We start from the raw sequence: 19,062 nt of genomic DNA, 5'->3' as shown, positions 1-19,062 counted from the left end.
GGCCTCAGTCAAAAACCTTAGTTTCGACATTAGATATTACAATTATTGGGAAATAAAGGAACAGACTGTTATTTTTGAAAGAAAATTGACTAATCTAATTATAGTTAACCTTTTATGTCAATGATTAATACCATACCGGAGGTGTTGCAACAACATTTTTACACGTCAATTAACTGCAAGAGGCATAATTGAATTGTTGACTTCATAAATGTTGACACAAGATGGCAACATTTCTGTCATGCTTCTCAAATTAACTCATATGAAAAATTATGCCAATGAAAGAAAGTTAAATGTATACCGAGTGGCCAATGTATAGACTTCATACATTGAGAAATATAAAAGCATATGGCTGCATATACGCCAATTCAAATTATTCCATTATTTGTTCCTATACCCATATTAATATCCTTCGACAGCACCTTCCAAACCTGCAATGTCTACTACCTAGAAGGACAAGGGCAGAAAATGCATAAGAACACCACCCCTCTGCAAGTTCCCCTCCAAGCTAACACCATCCTGATTTGGAACAGTAATTCTGTTTCTTCATTATCATTGGGTCATCAATCTGGGACTCCCTCCCTACCAGCACTGTGAGTGTACTTGCAACCCCATGGACTTCAGCAGTTCAAGGATATAGTTCACCACCACCTTCTCAAGAACAATTAGGGATGGACAAGAAATACTGACCTGGCCATCCTATGAAAGAATAAAGAAAATTACAGAAGGCAAATTTACATTGGCAGTATACACCAAGTGTGGTTATGCCTCATCAACAACTAAATTGACCCGTATTTATATAGCATCTAGAAAAAGAGAGCCCAAGACACTTCGTAAAAACATAAACAGGCAAACTTTGACACCAAGTCACGAATGAAATGGGGAAAAGAAGTGGGACATGTAGAAAAAGTTAGAATTGGAGGAATACAGAGTTTTCAAAGAGTTAGAATCATAGGGCTATATAGGGCAACCTATCAGCTGGAGAGCCAGCAAAATCCCCATATTGCCCCTTTTTCAGGAAAGTCCACTAAATTAAGTGCAAATTGGACATTTAAATAGACAGTGATGGGATGGGCCTTCCTCAGGATCCAAGGACAGAAGTCTTACCCTCTGAATGCTGCCAGCCAATCAGACACAAGCAGCTCTTCATTGCTTTTCAGTGCCACCATAGAATTGCAGCTGCTGCTGGTACTACACCCACCTAAAGCCCAGGACTGCCAATGCAAAATCACAAGAACTGTGTCATAGGGAAATTCGCAGCAAGGGCAAGGGTCAGGCTCTCAGCAGCCACTCCATCAGCTCCCTTGATCAGGCACGGAATGCCTTTGCATAGTGGACCTCACACACACCCACCCAGATCCCCGAGAAGCCTTCAAGCAACTCCAACGAGGTTTACTTTTCAGGCTTCTCGCATGGCTGAATACAAGTGGCAGTGCGATGAGGCCTTTAAGTGGGCATTAATTTCCCATTTAAGGGCCTCAACTGGCAGTCAGGTGGGAAGACCGTTCACAGACCTTCCAACCATGTACTTAATCAAGGCAGAGGCAGAAAGACAGTGGGGTTCCCATCCACTATCCTCCTACCCAATGAAATATCCCCCACTACAAATCTTGCCACAGTGAGGGCATTAAATGCTATCCATAAAATCTTTCAGCACAGAATGAGGCCATTCAGCCCATCATGCCTATGCCAAATTGGTAATACTGCTTCTCCATTTTGCTTCCCCCAAAGTGGGCTCCTTCACATTTAAACTTAATGTGCTGTGTGTGCCCATTCCACCAGTTTGTCGATGACCCCATGAGATCTTCAACTCTCCTGCTCAGTATTTACCACAATTTGTATCATCCTCAAACTTCAAAATTTTATTCCCTCTACCCAAGACCAGTTCATTTTTAGTTAAGAAAAGCAATGGTTCTAATACTGACTCCCGGGGAACACCACTACATACTTCAGTCCAAACAGGTAACCCGTTGTTCGCCAAGACTCTTTGCTGCTTGTACTTATTAATTATGGACCCAAGTTACCATCCCTTTAATTAAATACGTTTCAATGGCTGAAGAATATTAGAGACACAAATCTATGAAAGCATCTAACACAAGGATGAGAACTTTAAACTTGAGATTATGGGGACCATGGACCAATATAGTTCAGCGAATGAAAGTATGATGGGTGAACAAGATTTTTTGAAGTTGAAAATTTATTTATTAGTGTCTTTGGCACAAGACAAGAAATAAGCAGAGTACTGAATAAGCCCAAAATTTATGGAGGATTCAGGATAGAAGACTAGCCGTGAAATGTTTGGAATAGTTGAGACTGGAGGTGACAACATCATTGCTGAGAGTTTCAGCAGCAGGTGGCCCAAGGCTGGACACAGACTGGTGATATCAAGGAGGTGGAAATAGGCAGTTTTTGTGATGGAGAGGATTTAGAGTTGGAAGCTCAACTCTGGGTGAAATAGGTCAAAGTTACATCAAAGTCCCTTTCATTCTGAAACAGTGATTGAGTAGGGTGTGGATTTGGTAGGCTAAGGCAGGGGCTGAAGATGATGGTTTTGAGCTTCCTAATATTAAACTAGACAAAACTGAGGGTCAGGTAGGATTGGATGTCAGACAAGCAGAATAACAACACAGAAGCAGTGGCGGGATCATGACAGTTTGGGGGTGGTGGGGGGGTTGAACTGGGTTTCTTCTGTGTACGTGCGAAACTTATCACCATGGTGTTATATAATGCCACCAAGGGGGAGCATATAGATGAGGGAAAGGAAGTGGTCACATAGATGCTTGGGTGGACTCCAGAGTTAAGAGCACCGAGATGCAAAGATTGTTCTTTGATGCAGATGCTCTGGTTATGATTGGACAGATAAGACTGGAAGCAAGTGAGAGCGATCCCACTGAGCTGGCCAGTTAAGTTGTTGGTGGAAGATGTGAGGCCAATTGCATCGAAGGCTGCAAAGAGGCCGACAAGGACAAGGAAGCAATTGTGTGCTACCATCACAATCACAATGTGTGCCACCATCACAATCACAATGTGTGCCATCAGTGACTTTGGGTAGGGCTGTTTGAGCACTGAGGTGGAAAGCAGATTGAAGAGGTTCGAAGCTGGAGTTGTGGGAAAGATGGGCACACGTTTGGAAGGTGACAGCACTTGGAGAAGAAAGGCAGGTTAGCAAAGGAGTGATAATTTAGAAGACAGATGGGTTGGCAGTGGGGGGTTTCTGAAGAGTGGGCGGTGACAGCAGTGTTCAAAGAGGTGACAGTACGTGAAGAGAATTTCTATAAAGCCAGAACCGAATGGCCTTGGGTGCCATCTGACCCGGTGTGTAACTTCAAAATAAGGACTAAACTGTCTCTTCGCCTTGGTCCAATTATCTCCAGTTCTCTGATCCCACTTCACCTCAAGAGGACACTTGATCGTGACATGGAATGTGCAATGCAGCGGCTAATTCATAACAGATATCTGATGCATAATAAATACAGCACTTCCATCATGTGCAGAATTATGCCGCATCCCTCTGCCTTATTCCCGCTTCCCCCTCCAACGTGTGCACATAATTTGAAAAAAAAGAGGGGGGGGTGAATCTCCCCGGGGGCAACACACCCTCCCCACCCCCACCCCCACCCCACCCCACCCCACAAGCTCGGCTTCTTACCCGTTGCAGCAGTTTCCAACGGGCTCTCGCCGGGCTGGGCGGGGGCTGCTCACGCGCCCTCCCGTTTCCATGGCAGCCGCGGGCAACGCCGGGTTCGGAGCCGGGCGCCGCGTTCTGATTCCTGGGGCCGCGTTCCATCCGCGCGACAAACGATCAACTGGTTTCCCCGCGCGCGCCAGAAAGAACAAAGTCTCTGCCTTAAACTACTGCTGCTGCTGCTATTCTCTTTGGGTTAATCTGCATGACACCAGCTTCACACAGTGAGACATTCTCAAACGATTGCTTCTCGTTCACAATGCACCGGTCTTTGGGGGGCTCCTGCCCACCCCGCCCACCAAAGGCACATAAATGTTTTACAAAATAGATGAGGGGTGGGGGAAAGCAAAAAAAATAGCTAACAGTCAGAGCCGGCTCGCGTGCATTTGTTTTACTTCCGGTTAGAAGGCACTTGAAGACCAAAGCCATCGACGGTGGAGTTGAAATCGGGGTGAAGGGCGGTGCTGATTGGACGGTGAGTGACGGGTGGGTGATTGATTTGTTCAGTCTCGGGGCGGACATCCCGGGCCGGCGCCCGGTGTCCCTGACAGGACGGTGTGGCTGTCAGCCTGAGGGAGAGCCGTTCACCAGCCAACCCCCCCCCCCCCCTCCTCTCCTCCTTGTCTCAACGGCCATTGTCATCTGTACAACATCCCATTAATATAATCACGGGAACAAAATCGTTGGGGGGGAATTAAGATACCGGCCCTTTGGCTTTATTCCTTGCCCTCCTCCCACCCGGCCCATTCCACTCTCTCCGCCGCCCCTGGGGTGGGGGTGGGAAACCGGGATCACAATGCGCCGAGCGGTCAGCCTCCTGCAGGAGGTGAAGCTGGCCCTCCACCGACCCCGGTGCCTTGCGGCAGCTCCGTGCGGGAACCCCTCCGGAGCTGGGTCCGGCGGCCGGGGCTGCCTTGCGAGAAATTGTAAAAACTTCCAGATGGGAACAAATACGTTGTCTCCAGCTTTCAGTGAACAGGTTAGCTCCCCCCTCCCCCCCCCCCCATGCGTTGAGCTTCACCAGCAAGACGCTCAAACTCACTCTGGTCTTTTATAATTTGGAATAATATGTTTATAATTTCTCTACAGGGACATGGCTGAAGAGAGATGTTCGGCAAAGTTTTAGGTTTATTTATTCAGTGTCACAAGTTGGCTTACCTTAACACTGCAATGTACTTACTGTGAAAATCCCCCAGTTGCCACACTCCGGTGCCTGTTCGGGTGCACTGAGGCATAGCCAATGCACCTAACCAGCACACCTTTCGGACTGTGGGATGAAGCCAGAGTACCCGGAGGAAAACCACACAGACATGAGGAGAATGTGCAGACTGCGCACAGACAACGACCCAAGCCGGGAATTGAACCCGAGCCCCTGGCACTGTGAGCCAGCAGCGCTAACCACTGTGCCACCGTGCTGCCCAAGTGGTCTCTCAATCTGCATTTGGTCTCTGATGTTTGACCTTTTGTTGACTTTGTCTCTATTAATTGGATATGCTGAGGATTATGTCTTATCCTGAGGTTTTTTTAAATCAAATGCCTTCTGAATATCTAGACACAACTTGTCTTAACGGTTGCTGTATCCTACTTGAGATGTCACTTCCTCAAAGTTGGACAAGCAGGATCACTCCTGTTCTGATTCATGGCTGATTGTTATTCTCTAAATTATTATTGCAAAGATGGTTTTAAAGTTTAGTCCTGATAATTCCATTATTTTACATAATGTTCAAAAAGTCACACTTTTTATGTATGGTTGACATATTTTAAATGTTTTTCATTGTCCAGTGATTCCCTCAATGCCATACCAAACTCCTTCCTCATCTTTGGATAAACAACATATATCTCTGGGGAATTACTGTTTTTGAGCCCTTTTAGTCTATCGATACTTATTACATACGATTTCAAAATCTGGAGTCACAGTTACCTTGACAATTTTAAAGAACTATCAGATCAGATGCAAAATTGTTCTACAAAATTTTAAAACAAAATATCCTCTTTCATTTCAAAAGAATCATAAAAACTAAAAATGGTCGCAGTGCTTTATGAAAGAAAACATGTGTTGACAAATACACAATGTGTCACTTGGTAGTACAATACAAAATTGACTATTGCTGAAAAGAGAGGCATGTTACTGACTTTGCTTCTTGTGCTCATCAAGACTAATGCAAGAATGTCAAATTTCAAACAATTGCAACAATTTTCTTCCTTGCTGTAAATTATTGTGATGACTTGAGATTTGCCATTGTGTTTGACCTGACGAATGCAAGGTAAAAAGCTTTGTCAACGTACTACACTGTTCAGCAATGTCCAATAAACAATTTATTTGTTCGGTGTGTTGAAAAATATACCCTTGTTTATATTAGCTTTTGAAATTGCACTCTCTGTCCCCTACTTCATATCACAGCTCAAGCTTTAAAAACACAATTTTCACTTATCACCATAATTCAGGAAGTATTGAAATCCTCTCAATATGAAACACTGATACATAGTGATACAATATTTTATTTATAAAAGGGTAAACATTTTTTTGAGGGGATTTCTTCTAATGAATGGCATACTTGTTTTTTTTTATCCCTCAAGGAACTTTTGGAAGCAGAACTAAAATATTACAGATCTAAATTACACAAGTACAGTAAACTCGAAGACTGGTTTAAAAAGCGGTTGGAAGCAGTATGCAACAAATATGTTCCTAACAGTTACAGCCATGTGGTAAGTCTATTACAGCTTGTTGATTAAAATAATTCATTATCGTTGATTCTCCCGCCTGAAAGTTGCAAATAAATGTATCCCGAGAAACTCACCAGCCAACCCGGCTTTTCAGAGATCAGCGTGCCCTTTTTAAATGGTTTCATTTCCTCTTTGGCAGACAATTTATTCCCTTTGAAGAAACCACGGCTGTCAATCAGGCTTAGATTGTGTTAGGAACAAGGGGGTAGGGGTATTTCAAATGCACTCAAGCTGAAGAGAAAGGTAAATAAACACAGCTAGCTGCAAGCTGAGTAAAAACCAGTAAACTGTCAATCAGTGAGGAGATTAAAAGATTGCACTAAAATTGTAGGGAAAAAAGGGGTTGAAGGCATTTCAAAGAGTCTGAGCTTTGATGGCACAGGGACCTGAAATAAAAGCTGTGTGAATAGAATGGGGCTGAGTAAACAGCTGTGGAGAAGGGAATCCTCCGTGTGAAACTGACATTTTCTCTCTGTCAGAGGACTTCAAAGGGGTCTAATCACACCTGCAGATTTTGTCAGAGAGAAGGGGAAATCCCTGCTGCAGAATGGAGTGCTGCTGTGATTTAAAAGCCTGCCAGCGGCCCAGGGGGCATAAGGATTAAACTGACCAGGCCACTTCAAAGCTTTCACAGCTGACAGGTAGGAATGAAGATGTTCTTCACAGAGCTGCCTGGAATCACCGTGCCTGGGGTGATCTTCAGGTCTGCCAGGGCTAAATGGGGCAATCCAGCCATTGGACCTGCATCCCAGGGGACAGTGTCAAGATCAACTCCTTGCCCCAACCATGAGCCTGGCAGCGGCAGAGAGCTCATGGGCACTGGACATACTGTCCCACATGCCACGTTCACAATTGTCAGGACCTATACCAAAACCTGCCACGTGGAGATCAGTATGGCGAGGTGAGTGAATAGCGGGAGGGAATTGAATCGAGCTTTAAGCCCGCTAATGAAATGCTAAACAAGGATTTTACATACTCATCGGGTTCCTGCCCACTCTGGCTGGGAACCCAATCGGGAGCCAGTGTGGCGGGCTGGGAGCACCATGAGGCGCCAATCCCTTATTTGCCCAGCATCCAATTCTCTGGGCCAACACGATTGCCGCTGGGAGCTAACAGGCCTGGAGAAATACAGCCACCCCCCCAATCCCACCCCATGTCTCTTTTATACAAGGTTACAAGAACTCCAGATTCACTGCCCTTGCTTCCACCTCTCCAGAATGGATTCTATGGGAAGAATTCTCCCAAGTCCCTAATAGGTTCAGTGGTGGGCAGGGGAGCGTGAGAGTTTAGCAGGAGGCCAAAACTTGGTTTTACACCAGCATGAATTTACAGGGGGATCTTCCACTAGTGCCCACCATGGGGAAACCGGAAACCCACCGGAGCCAGCATAAAATTAATTTGCATCCCGCAAATGGGCTGCAGATGAAGGTCTGACCACCCATGCCAAATTCTCTGCGGCATCAGTGGGAAAACACACAAGTGTGAAACACATTTAGAACAACATGACATACAAATGTCGGAACTCACCTCAGGAATGCTTGGGGCTACCTCCAGAGTTCAGGATTGAGGCTGACGGCACCCCTGGATTCCGGAACACCACAGCAGTGGGTGGGGAAAGCATTTGCAGGTGGACCTTCCATATGTGGTGTCCTAGAGGAGTCCATCTAAAATGTTATATGTACCATTGGCTCCTGAGTGCTTTGTTATGAACAAATTCGCTACAATAAAAGTTGTAAAAATAATTGGCCTATTTTGTTGAATTTGCACATCACTGACATGGTCAGCATATATTGCCCACCCCTAATGGTCCTTGAGAAGCTGGTAATAAGCCAACCTCTTGAACAGCTGCAGTCCACATGGGGAAGGTATGCCTACATTGTTAGGTAGCAAGTTCCAGGATTTTGACCCAGCAGCAGGGAAGGAATGGCAATAAATTTCGAAGCCAGGATGGTTATGGGATATGGCAGGGAACTTGCAGATAGTGGTGTTCCCATGTGCTCCCTGTGCTTGGCCTTCCAGGCAGTAAAGGTTACGGGTTGGGAGATGTTGTTAAAAAAAGCCTTAGCAACTTATTCAAGTGCATCTTGTAAATGGTACACACTGCAGCTACATTGCACAGTGTGTGGAGGGAGTAAATATTTAAAACCATAAGAAATAGGAACAGGAGTAGATGGTTCAGCCCCTTGAGCCTGTTCTGCCATTCAGTAGGATCATGACTGATCCAACATTCCTCATGTCCACTTTTCTGTCCTTTCCCCGTAACCCTTGATTTCCTTCCTGATCAAAATTCTATCTATCTCAGCCTAAATATGTGCAATGACTCTGCCCCCACATCTTTCTGACAAGGACTCTGTTCCAAAGACTCTCAACTCTCCGAGAGAAGAAATTCTTCTTCATCTCGGTCTTAAATTGATGCCCCATGACTTTGAGATTATGCCCTCTGATCCTAGACTCTCCCATGAGGAGAACATCCTCTCAGCATTTACCCTGTCAAGCCCCTTAGGAATCTTATATGTTTCAATGAGATCACCTCTCATTCTTCTAAATTCCAATGAGCAAAGTTCCAACCTGTTTAACCTTTCTTCAGAAGACAATCTGTCCATAATGCGGATCATCCTAATGAACCTTCTCTGAACTGTCTCCAATGAAATAATATTTTTCCTTAAATAAAGGGACCAAAACTGCTCACAGTACTCCAAATGTGGTCTCACCAGTACCTTGTATAGTTGCAGCTAGACTTCCCCTACTTATACTCCAACCCCCTTGAAATAAGGGCCAACATCCCAGTTGCTTCCCCTGATTACCTGCTGCACCTGTGTGTTAGCTTTCTGTGTTTCATGCACAAGTATCCCCAAGTCCCTTTGTGTTGCAGCTTTCTGCAGTTTTTCTCCATTTAAATAATACTCTGTTCCTTTGTTCTCCCTTCCAAGATGAACAACTTCACATTTTCCCACATAATGCTCCATTTGCCAACTTTTTGTCCATTTACTTAACCTATCAATATATCTTTGTATCCCTCTCGCTACTTGCCTTTCCACCTATTTGTGTGCAAATTTGGCTACAGTACTTCTGCTTCCTTCTTCCAAGTCATTAAAATATATTGTAAACAGTTGCAGTCCCAGCACTGATCCCTGCAGAACTCCACTGGTTACAGGTTGCCAACCTGAAAAAGAACCCCTTATCCCCACTCGCTGTTTCCTGCCCATTAGCCAATTCTCTATCCATGCCAATATACTACCTACAATACCATTAGCTCTAATCTTATGACTTAACCATTTGTGAGGTACCTTGTCGAATGTCTTCTGGAAGTCCAAATGCAACATATCTACTGGTTCCCCTCTATCCACTCTGGTTGAGGCAAACAGCAGGCAAACAGAGAGAGACACCTCCTGCTTCTTTCAGAACCGTGCAGTAACTGCCTGCTTTTCCCTGTAAGCTTAGCTCCTCCCCTTAACATATTACTCTATCCATCAACCTAATCAAAACCCTACTCAGAAACCCCAGGGGAAAAACCAAATAAACAAAAACGCATTAACTCAGATTAAAACAAATGCATCCCTAGTTAAAATCAGTCATCAGCCTGCATTCTCAGCATGTGAGCTGCCTGGTGCCCAGACAAATTGGCACCATGTAAAACAGAGCTGAATTTTAAACATGTCCCATACAAGGAACATTATATGAATACATTACTTGGAATCATAGAAAATCATAGAATCCCTACAGTGCAGAAGGGGGCCATTTGGCCCATCAAGTCTGCACCGACCACAATCCCACCCAGGCCCTTTTCCAATGAATTAACCCTAGCTAGTCCCCCTGACATTAAGGGGCAATTTAGCATTGCCAATCCACCTAACCCGCACCTCTTTAGACTGTGGGAGGAAACTGAAGCACCTGGAGGATACCCACGCAGACACAGGAAGATATGTGCAAACTTCTCACAGACAGTGACCCAAGCAGGGAATCGAACCCGGGTCCCTGGTGCTGTGAGGCAGCAGTGTTAACCACTGTACTACCATGCAGTACGGCAGTACAGTGATTAAATGTATGGTATCATCACAAATGAGATCATGGCTGATCTGGTGTGATAATCCGCAACTCCACCTTTCCACCTTATCCCCATAACCCTTGATTCCCTTACTGATTAAAAATCTGATTATCTCTGCATTGAACATCTTACTGACCCAGTCTCTACAACCCTCTACACTAAAGAATTCCACAGATTTACTATCATCTGAGAGAAGAAATACCTCTTCATCACTGTCTTAAATGGGCAACCCCTTACTCTAAGATTATGCCCTCTGACCTTAGACTCTCCCACAAGGGGAAATAACCTCTCTGCATTTACCCTGTCAGCCCCTTGAGAGTCCTAGATATCTCAATAAGTTCGCCTCTCATTCTTCTAAACCCCAATGAATACAGGCCCAACCTACTCAACCTCTCCTCATAAGAAGATCCCTCCATATCCAGGATCAGCCTAGTGAACCTTCTCTGGACTGCCTCCAATGCCAGTATATCTTTCCTTAGATAAGGGCACCAAAACTGTCCAAAGTATTCCAGGTGTGTTCTAACTAGTACTGTGTACAGTTTTAGCAAGACTCCCCCCCCCCCCCCCCCCCCCCCCCCCCCCCTTATTCCATTCCCTTTTCTAGCATCCTGTTGAATTTCTTGAATTGGAGCTGCACTCATCCAGGCAGGTGAAAAGTATTGCATCACACTCCTGACTTGTGCCTTCCAGATGGTGGACAAGCTTTGGGAATCAGGAGATGAATTACTTGCTGCAGAATTCCCAGCCTCTGACTGTTCCAGTTAAGTTTATTTATTTAGGTTTAATCTATTTTCTGACCCAGCAAAACATGTATTTGTAGATATTTCATGTTTTTCACTGCTTCGTCTGTGTTTGGCAGGGACAGGGCCAATAAAGTGCAGGATTACATGAATAACAAAGGACATGTATTGTGATTAGCATTTTGACGTGGTAACCTTTTGTTTAATTGTTTTCACAGATACAAATAAATGACCTTGAGTACTTTGAAGAAAATGGCTGCATTTATAGAAGACTTCAGAATGGTAAGTCTTTCAGTATAATGTAATCAACATAGAAACCATAATGAATAGAACTTAATTGAAGCCACTCAATCACTAATACAAAAGGATGCTTTTCACCTAAAAGATATTGGTTCAAATCGGGCTGATCACGCAAATATTTCTCTCTGAAGGTATCTAAAGCTCATATGGTAAATGGTGCTGTAACAAAATCAATCTTGCGAACTAGTCTGGATGACAAAAAATAATAATCAATTCTGTGCCAGTTCAATTACAATCCATTTGAACAGCTTTATTTTAACTCTTGAAAGACTAAAATTTAACCTCCCACTGCAAAAACTTAAGTAAATAATTCTGTGAATTAACGTTCAGCATGAGATAACTTACATTTTTCCTTTTAAAAGTCAAAACTTTCTCTCCTCTCCAAAAAACATTAGGTTTTGGGGAGGTCCAGTTCAGATATAACGTTGTTCTAATATCTCGTGCAAGTGATCATTCTTAATGCCTGATTCCAAACAGGCTGGTCACCATTCAAAGCATCTCAATCAAGCACCATTGTGTTACCATCCAACATCCACCATTATTGTCAGTTTGACTAAGTAGGACTACATTCACCTTTTGAGTCAGAGGTTTTGTGCCCTGACTTATGAGAGGGAAAAAAATTAGTCTGAGTTCTCACTACTGATGACTGTCTACAGAATCCTGTTGAAAAGTACATTAATTTCAAGAATGAGTACTAGGTTCACAGTTATACAGCACACCAACGTTCACTATCCGGAGTACCACATGAAGAATAATCATTTGGGCAAGGTAAGAACATAAGAACTAGGAGCAGGAGTAGGCCACCTGGCCCCTCGAGCCTGCTCCACCATTCCATAAGATCATGGCTGATCTTTTCGTGGACACAGCTCCACTTACCCACCCGTTCACCCTAACCCTTAATTCCTTTACTGTATCGGGGACTGTCAGCAAGAAATAAAAACAAATAAGTTAATGATTCGAAAATTGGTATAGAGAAGAAAATTGACAAAAGAGGTCAGAAATTCGCAGATCCTATTTTCCAAACTTGCTGTGATTTAACAGGCTTACTGCCTTCCTGTTATTAAGAAGTCTTGGTTTTGAAACTACCGCCAACATAATTTTATGCAGAATATTATTTCAGGTTCAGTATCATAAATGGGCCTTGCATCCTCTACAATCTGGAACGCACATTTTTCTGTCAAGTTTCACTTACGATCTTGTTAGGTCATTGAACCTCTTTCTGCACTGAACCCAAGCCCTGGGTGTAAGGCTGATGGCACATGATCCTGTCAGTCATCTCTTTCCATGCTTGCTTCATAGTGGCCATGTAGATGTTCCTGCAGCTACACGGGAATAACCACTTCCCCCTTGCCCTGACTTCTTCCTCCAAGTTCTCTAGAGAGGCATCTCTTCAGCACACTTAGAACATAGAACATAGAACATAGAACATTACAGCGCAGAACAGGCCCTTCGGCCCACGATGTTGCACCGACCAGTTAAAAAAAAACTGTGACCCTCCAACCTAAACCAATTTCTTTTCGTCCATGAACCTATCTACGGATCTCTTAAACGCCCCCAAACTAGGCGCATTTACTACTGATGCTGGCAGGGCATTCCAATCCCTCACCACCCTCTGGGTAAAGAACCTACCCCTGACATCGGTTCTATAACTACCCCCCCTCAATTTAAAGCCATGCCCCCTCGTGCTGGATTTCTCCATCAGAGGAAAAAGGCTATCACTATCCACCCTATCTAAACCTCTAATCATCTTATATGTTTCAATAAGATCCCCTCTTAGCCGCCGCCTTTCCAGCGAAAACAATCCCAAATCCCTCAGCCTCTCCTCATAGGATCTCCCCTCCATACCAGGCAACATCCTGGTAAACCTCCTCTGCACCCTCTCCAAAGCCTCCACATCCTTCCTGTAATGTGGGGACCAGAACTGCACACAGTACTCCAAGTGCGGCCGCACCAGAGTTGTGTACAGTTGCAACATAACGCTACGACTCCTAAATTCAATCCCCCTACCAATAAACGCCAAGACACCATATGCCTTCTTAACAACCTTATCTACTTGATTCCCAACTTTCAGGGATCTATGCACACATACACCTAGATCCCTCTGCTCCTCCACACTATTCAAAGTCCTCCCGTTAGCCCTATACTCAACACATCTGTTATTCCTACCAAAGTGAATTACCTCACACTTCTCCGCATTAAACTCCATCCGCCACCTCTCGGCCCAACTTTGCAACCTGTCTAAGTCTTCCTGCAAACTACGACACCCTTCCTCACTGTCTACCACACCACCGACTTTGGTGTCATCAGCAAATTTGCTAATCCACCCAACTATACCCTCATCCAGATCATTAATAAATATTACAAACAGCAGTGGCCCCAAAACAGATCCCTGAGGTACACCACTTGTAACCGCACTCCATGATGAATATTTACTATCAACCACCACCCTCTGTTTCCTATCCGCTAGCCAATTCCTGATCCAATTTCCTAGATCACCCCCAATCCCATACATCTGCATTTTCTGCAGAAGCCTACCATGGTGAACCTTATCAAACGCCTTACTAAAATCCATATATACCACGTCCACTGCCTTGCCCCCATCCACCTCCTTGGTCACTTTCTCAAAAAACTCAATAAGGTTAGTAAGGCACGACCTACCTGCCACAAAACCATGCTGACTATCACCTATCAATTCATTACTCTCCAAATAACTATAAATCCTATCCCTTATAATTTTTTCCAACATCTTGCCGACAACAGAAGTGAGACTCACCGGTCTATAATTCCCGGGGAAGTCTCTGTTCCCCTTCTTAAACAATGGGACAACATTCGCTAATGCGAATATTTCTTCTATGGTTAGACAAGCAACAAAAACAACTTAAGGGCGTAACCTCATTTTAAACAGGGCTCAGGGTACAGTGGAAATTGCATGCATCGTGTGGACAGGTTGCCAAAGTCCCATCACATTCAGGAAACTAGCCCTTAATGTTAAACGGATTTGAGGATCAGAAGTAAAAATTTCCTGGGACTCACTCTTGCGATGTCTTGGGTTCATTCCACCTTCCCCATATATGCCATGAGTTAAAATTGAACTATTTGTTGTTTATTGATTTTTTTCGTTTAAAGAAACATGTATAAAAAAGCAAAGTGGTACAATATTTATCTGCAATATCATAGGAATTTGCTCCCATCGTAAAAAGGCATCCAGTTGCACGTATGGAGCAGCATTTTGTCCTATTGATTCATAACTGAACATTGCAGTTGTTCTCCTTTGTACTCTACAGTGTGAAACATTATTTATGTCCCAAAGGTGATCAAGTTCCTGAAGTTGTGTTGTCCTTGGACCAGCTACAATTTCTGCAAACAAAAGATGCTCAATTTCAACACATCAGAGTCTCACCAAATCAGAAGTATTTGGCTTCAAGCGTACATATTTTATCGGATGAATCCACTTGTGTTGTGGTCAAGCTTGATCCTAAACCAGAGGTGGTGCATGTTTTGCCAAGAGCATTTAGCTTCGGTGAGTCTGGGACAGTGTTTCATGACTTCACACTTACAAGATCTTAAGTTATTTGTTTTGCTTTGTTCTGTGGATGAGACAATAAACTGGGGTCCCATCCCTGTGTTAGCAGTAGGTCAGCTGAAGTTTACAGATCCTGTGGCATTATTCAAAATCATACAGGGAGTTCTCATGGTGTCATTGCAATATTCATCCCCTGTCCGATACCAGTAAAATCATATTAGCTGGTCATTGGGACCTCTGCACGACGGTCACCGAATTTCATTCTGACATGATATGTTGCTATATGGATGCAAGTATAGTTCTCATTTATGCTAAATTTGTATTACACAACTTTTCAAAAAATTTTCTTTCAAAGAAGGTCTTTCAAATGAGACTCAAACGTGCCCTCTCAAATGGGTGTAAATGAACCCATTGCACTAGTTTGACAAAAAGCAGGGACATTTTCCCTGGTATCCTGCCCAATATAGGCATGACAATTAAATAATTAGAACAGATTTAGAATGTAGAAGTGGCGAGTGTATTGAGGAGTGGACATTAAAGGTGGAGGTAAGGTATTTGTGGAGCAGGCCAGGAAAAACATCAATCTCAAAGCAGGTAATGTGCCAGCTGGAGACTAGAGATGGTGTTTGAAATGGAGGTGATAGTTTTATCCAGTGACAGACTGGGGAAAGCGGTGGGTGTTGGAGCCAGTAAGGGAATGTAAACAAGGATGATATGTGGAATCTGATAGAGATGAACATGTCTGTGAGTTAGATGTATGTATGTAATAATGTCATGTATTGTGATGGGGGTGTTTTGTAGAGAGTGAGATTGCAAGAGCAGAGAATACAAAGTGAAAGTTCAAATCTCTAAGGATAACATCAGACCTTGCGGAGTCTGAATGAGGCTAAAGGAGAGGAATTTTTGGTGAAGATTTAGCTGCAAGTTGACAGTGTGATAGATAATGAGGATCTTAAAGAAGAGGTGGAACTGATGGTAAAGAGTAAGGTGCCTGGGGAGTAGGAACTGTTTGAGGGAGGGGAGAGGTTAAGATGGAACTTAGAGTGAGTTGCTACAGTACATCATGGCAATTTGGCAAGGGATATAAAGCAAAATGTAGCTGGCCATTCTAGTATTTACAGTGGGGAAGGAATCTTATCAGGAAACTGATTGATTAGGTGCACATGTCAATTCGCCCATTCAGAATGAGGGCATGAATGGAGAAGCGATCCATTATTGCGAAACTTAGAAATGCTAGAGTTCACATTTGACAGAACCAGAATGCAGGAAATGACGATCATTGTACATGATGTGGAGATGCTGGCGTTGGACTGGGGTAGGCACAGTAAGAAGTCTCACAACGCCAGGTTAAAGTCCAACAGGTTTATTTGCTAACGCAAGCTTTTGGAGTGCTGCCCCTTCATCAGGTGCGTGAAGAGTTGGGTTCACAAACATATCGTATATAGACACAAAGGTTAAAGAGATACCTCTTCAACCTGTGCTTAACCCTCTCTCCACTCGCATTGTCTGCACCTGTAAAGACCTGATTACCTGTTAAGACTCACATTCCAACCATTAGGGGCAGCGTTCTGAAAGCGTGTGCTACCAAATAAATCAATCATTGTACAGTTTGCAGTGTTGATGATTCTGTTTAACCAGTTCTACCAGGGTGCATCTAAATCCAACCCATTAGTACTTCATTTTGGGCCCCTGAAATTTGTGATGATAGACTCCAGTACCATACAGTTAAAACATTGTTTTTATTCATGCTGTTAATATGTACTCACTTTACAAATGTACGTATTTGGCTTTAAAGCCAGTCAGCAACATGTTGTTTGTTACAGAATGGGGCACAGATGATAGTCTGTTTTACACCAGTTTGGATAAACTTCAGTCCCGACAAGTTTTCAGGCTTCTACTGGAAGACACAAGAGCAATATCTGAAATGGTTTACAAAGAAAATGACCCAAGGTAAAGTGCCAGTCAGAGTACTGCTTTGGACATGAACTTTCTTCAGATGTTGTTCATTCTATTGTGCATTTTCTATCTATTCCAGACTTTCAATATTTGCACATTTCTTTTAATATAATGCTACATGTTTGAACAGGCTGGTAACTATTATAAAGTGGAATTCTGTTCCTTGGTTCCTAAAATAATTTGTATACTAATCTGATTTCATCTGAATCACCAGCAAATTGTTTAAATAGTTCCTTCTGTTCCTTCTGTCGATATTTCAAGGTTTTTTGTGGAACTGACCTGCACCAAGGATGGGAGATTTATCACTATCAACAGTAACAGTAAGAATAGCTCGGAGGTCTGGTTACTTGATCGTTTGTATGCACTAGGTCGCCCTAAGATTGTGCAAGAACGAGTCCCTGGAGTAATTTACCATGTGGAACATTGGAGAAATCAGCTGTATATTCTGACCAATTTTGGTGCAACAGAAGAATACAGAGTAAGTCTTAAAAAAGGTTGAGCACGATATCATCACCAGTCAGCTTATGACTTGTAATTGAAGAGTGACCTGATAGCAACTATGTGAGTACATTGGTCTGTTCACTTTAGGACCTCATGAACTTCGTTCCCAATACCAACTAATCCTGTCATCCCTGGAAAATGTTTCACTGGGGTCACCAGGATCTTTGCTGGCTGGGGACAGAAAAGAAGGTAGTTCACCTTGAAATGATTAGATAAGTTAAACACAAGGCAGTGTTAACAACAGATAATGTACAGAATTTCTTTATCACACATGAAATAGATTTCCAAATGAGATTTCCAGGAAAGTAGCTGGTATTCAAGACATGTCTGGATGCTATGCTGAGAGTACACAATCTTTTTGGATAACTGAGCTAAGACTTCCTTTTCTATAACCACTGATTACTGGGGTTAGTCGAAGGCTGAACCTGCCTGTCCTCACAAGCAAATATGAGTTTAGAGGATGATTAAAAACAAAATAATTTCAAACAAAGTTGTTAAAGTGAAATAGTTAAAGCACAAATGTAGTTATGAATTTGCCCAGTTTTTACCATTAACCTAGTCCCAATTGGCCACGTTTGACCCATATTCCTGGATACCAATCTTCCCATGTAACTTTCTAAATGCTTTTTAAAAGACAAAATTGTATTATCCGTTACTTTCGGAATTAAAATTCCGCCTACGTCTGCCTTGCCAATGTGAACCCTACCCCTCCTCTGGTTTCCCCTGGTTTGCTCTATTCGCCTGAACTTTTCACAACTGCTGCTGACACAAAATGAACAGTTTTATCCCTTAAAACTTTTATGAGTTACTTGCCACAGTATTCCTAGCCTCTGACCTGCTCTTGTAGCCGATGTGTTTATGTGGCGAGTCCAGTTGAGTTTCTGGTCAATGGTAACCCCAAGGATGTTGACAGCGAGGGATTCAGTGATGGTAACACCATTGAATATCAGGGGGCGATGGTTAGAGTATCTCTTATTGGTGATGGTCATTGCCTGGCATTTGTGTGGCGCAAATATTACTTCCCACTGGTCAGCCCAAGCCTGAATCTTGTCCTGATCTTGTTGTATTTAAGCATGGACTGCTTCAGTATCTGAGGAGTCACGAATGGTGTGGAACATTGCAGAATCATTGGCAAACATCCCCACTTCTGACCTTATGATGGAGGGAAGGTCATTGACGAAGCAGCTGAAGATGATTGGGCCTAGGACACTAGTCTGAGGGACTTCTGCAGAGATGCCCTGGAGCTGAGATGACTGACCCTCCATAACCACAACCATCTTCCTATGTGCCAGGTATGACTCCAACCAGCGGAGAGTTTGATACCCATTGATTCCAGTTTTGCAAGGGCTCTTTGATGCCACACTTGTTTGAATGCAGCCTTGATGTCAAGGGCTGTCACTATCGCCTCACCTCTGGAATTCAGCTCTTTTGTCCATGTTTGAACCAAGGCTGTAATGAGGTCAGGAGCTGAGTGACCCTGATGAAATCCAAACTGGGCGTCACTGAGCAGGTTATTGCTGAGCAGATGCTGTATGATAGCACTGTTGATGACCCCTTCCATCACTTTACTGATGATCAAGAGTAGACTAAT

The 19,062-nt window shown here is 43.5% G+C and overlaps 2 protein-coding genes across 6 annotated transcripts in view; one reads left to right on the top strand and one right to left on the bottom strand.

Moving 5' to 3' along the window:
• The window catches only part of camkmt (calmodulin-lysine N-methyltransferase), a 341,266-nt gene extending 337,163 nt beyond the window's left edge, over nucleotides 1-4,103 (bottom strand). Inside the window, exon 1 of one of the 3 annotated variants that reach the window (XM_078229675.1) lies at nucleotides 3,647-4,103. In XM_078229675.1, coding sequence (XP_078085801.1) covers nucleotides 3,647-3,784 — 138 coding nt within the window. In that variant the 5' untranslated portion in view covers nucleotides 3,785-4,103. The remainder of the gene's footprint in view (nucleotides 1-3,646) is intronic. The other 2 variants (XM_078229674.1, XM_078229676.1) reach the window with 2 other exon arrangements.
• An 84-nt stretch (nucleotides 4,104-4,187) lies between these two features.
• prepl (prolyl endopeptidase like) overlaps nucleotides 4,188-19,062 on the top strand; it is a 46,758-nt gene continuing 31,883 nt past the window's right edge. For 2 of the 3 annotated variants that reach the window (XR_013499622.1, XR_013499623.1), the window contains exons 1-6: nucleotides 4,209-4,661; nucleotides 6,260-6,388; nucleotides 11,410-11,473; nucleotides 14,802-15,011; nucleotides 16,838-16,964; nucleotides 17,232-17,448. Coding sequence is in view for 1 of the 3 variants with exons in the window: in XM_078229673.1 (XP_078085799.1) it covers nucleotides 4,479-4,661; nucleotides 6,260-6,388; nucleotides 11,410-11,473; nucleotides 14,802-15,011; nucleotides 16,838-16,964; nucleotides 17,232-17,448 (930 nt within the window). In the remaining 2 variants the exon portion in view is untranslated. Of the gene's footprint in view, nucleotides 4,662-6,259; nucleotides 6,389-11,409; nucleotides 11,474-14,801; nucleotides 15,012-16,837; nucleotides 16,965-17,231; nucleotides 17,449-19,062 lie in introns of all 3 variants that reach the window. The other variant, XM_078229673.1, reaches the window with a different exon arrangement.

The sequence above is a fragment of the Mustelus asterias genome, chromosome 15 (genome assembly GCF_964213995.1).
Source record: "Mustelus asterias chromosome 15, sMusAst1.hap1.1, whole genome shotgun sequence".
Taxonomy (NCBI): domain Eukaryota; kingdom Metazoa; phylum Chordata; class Chondrichthyes; order Carcharhiniformes; family Triakidae; genus Mustelus; species Mustelus asterias.
The sequence above is the reverse complement of the archived record's forward strand: the minus strand, read 5'-3'. Positions and strand labels throughout refer to the sequence as shown.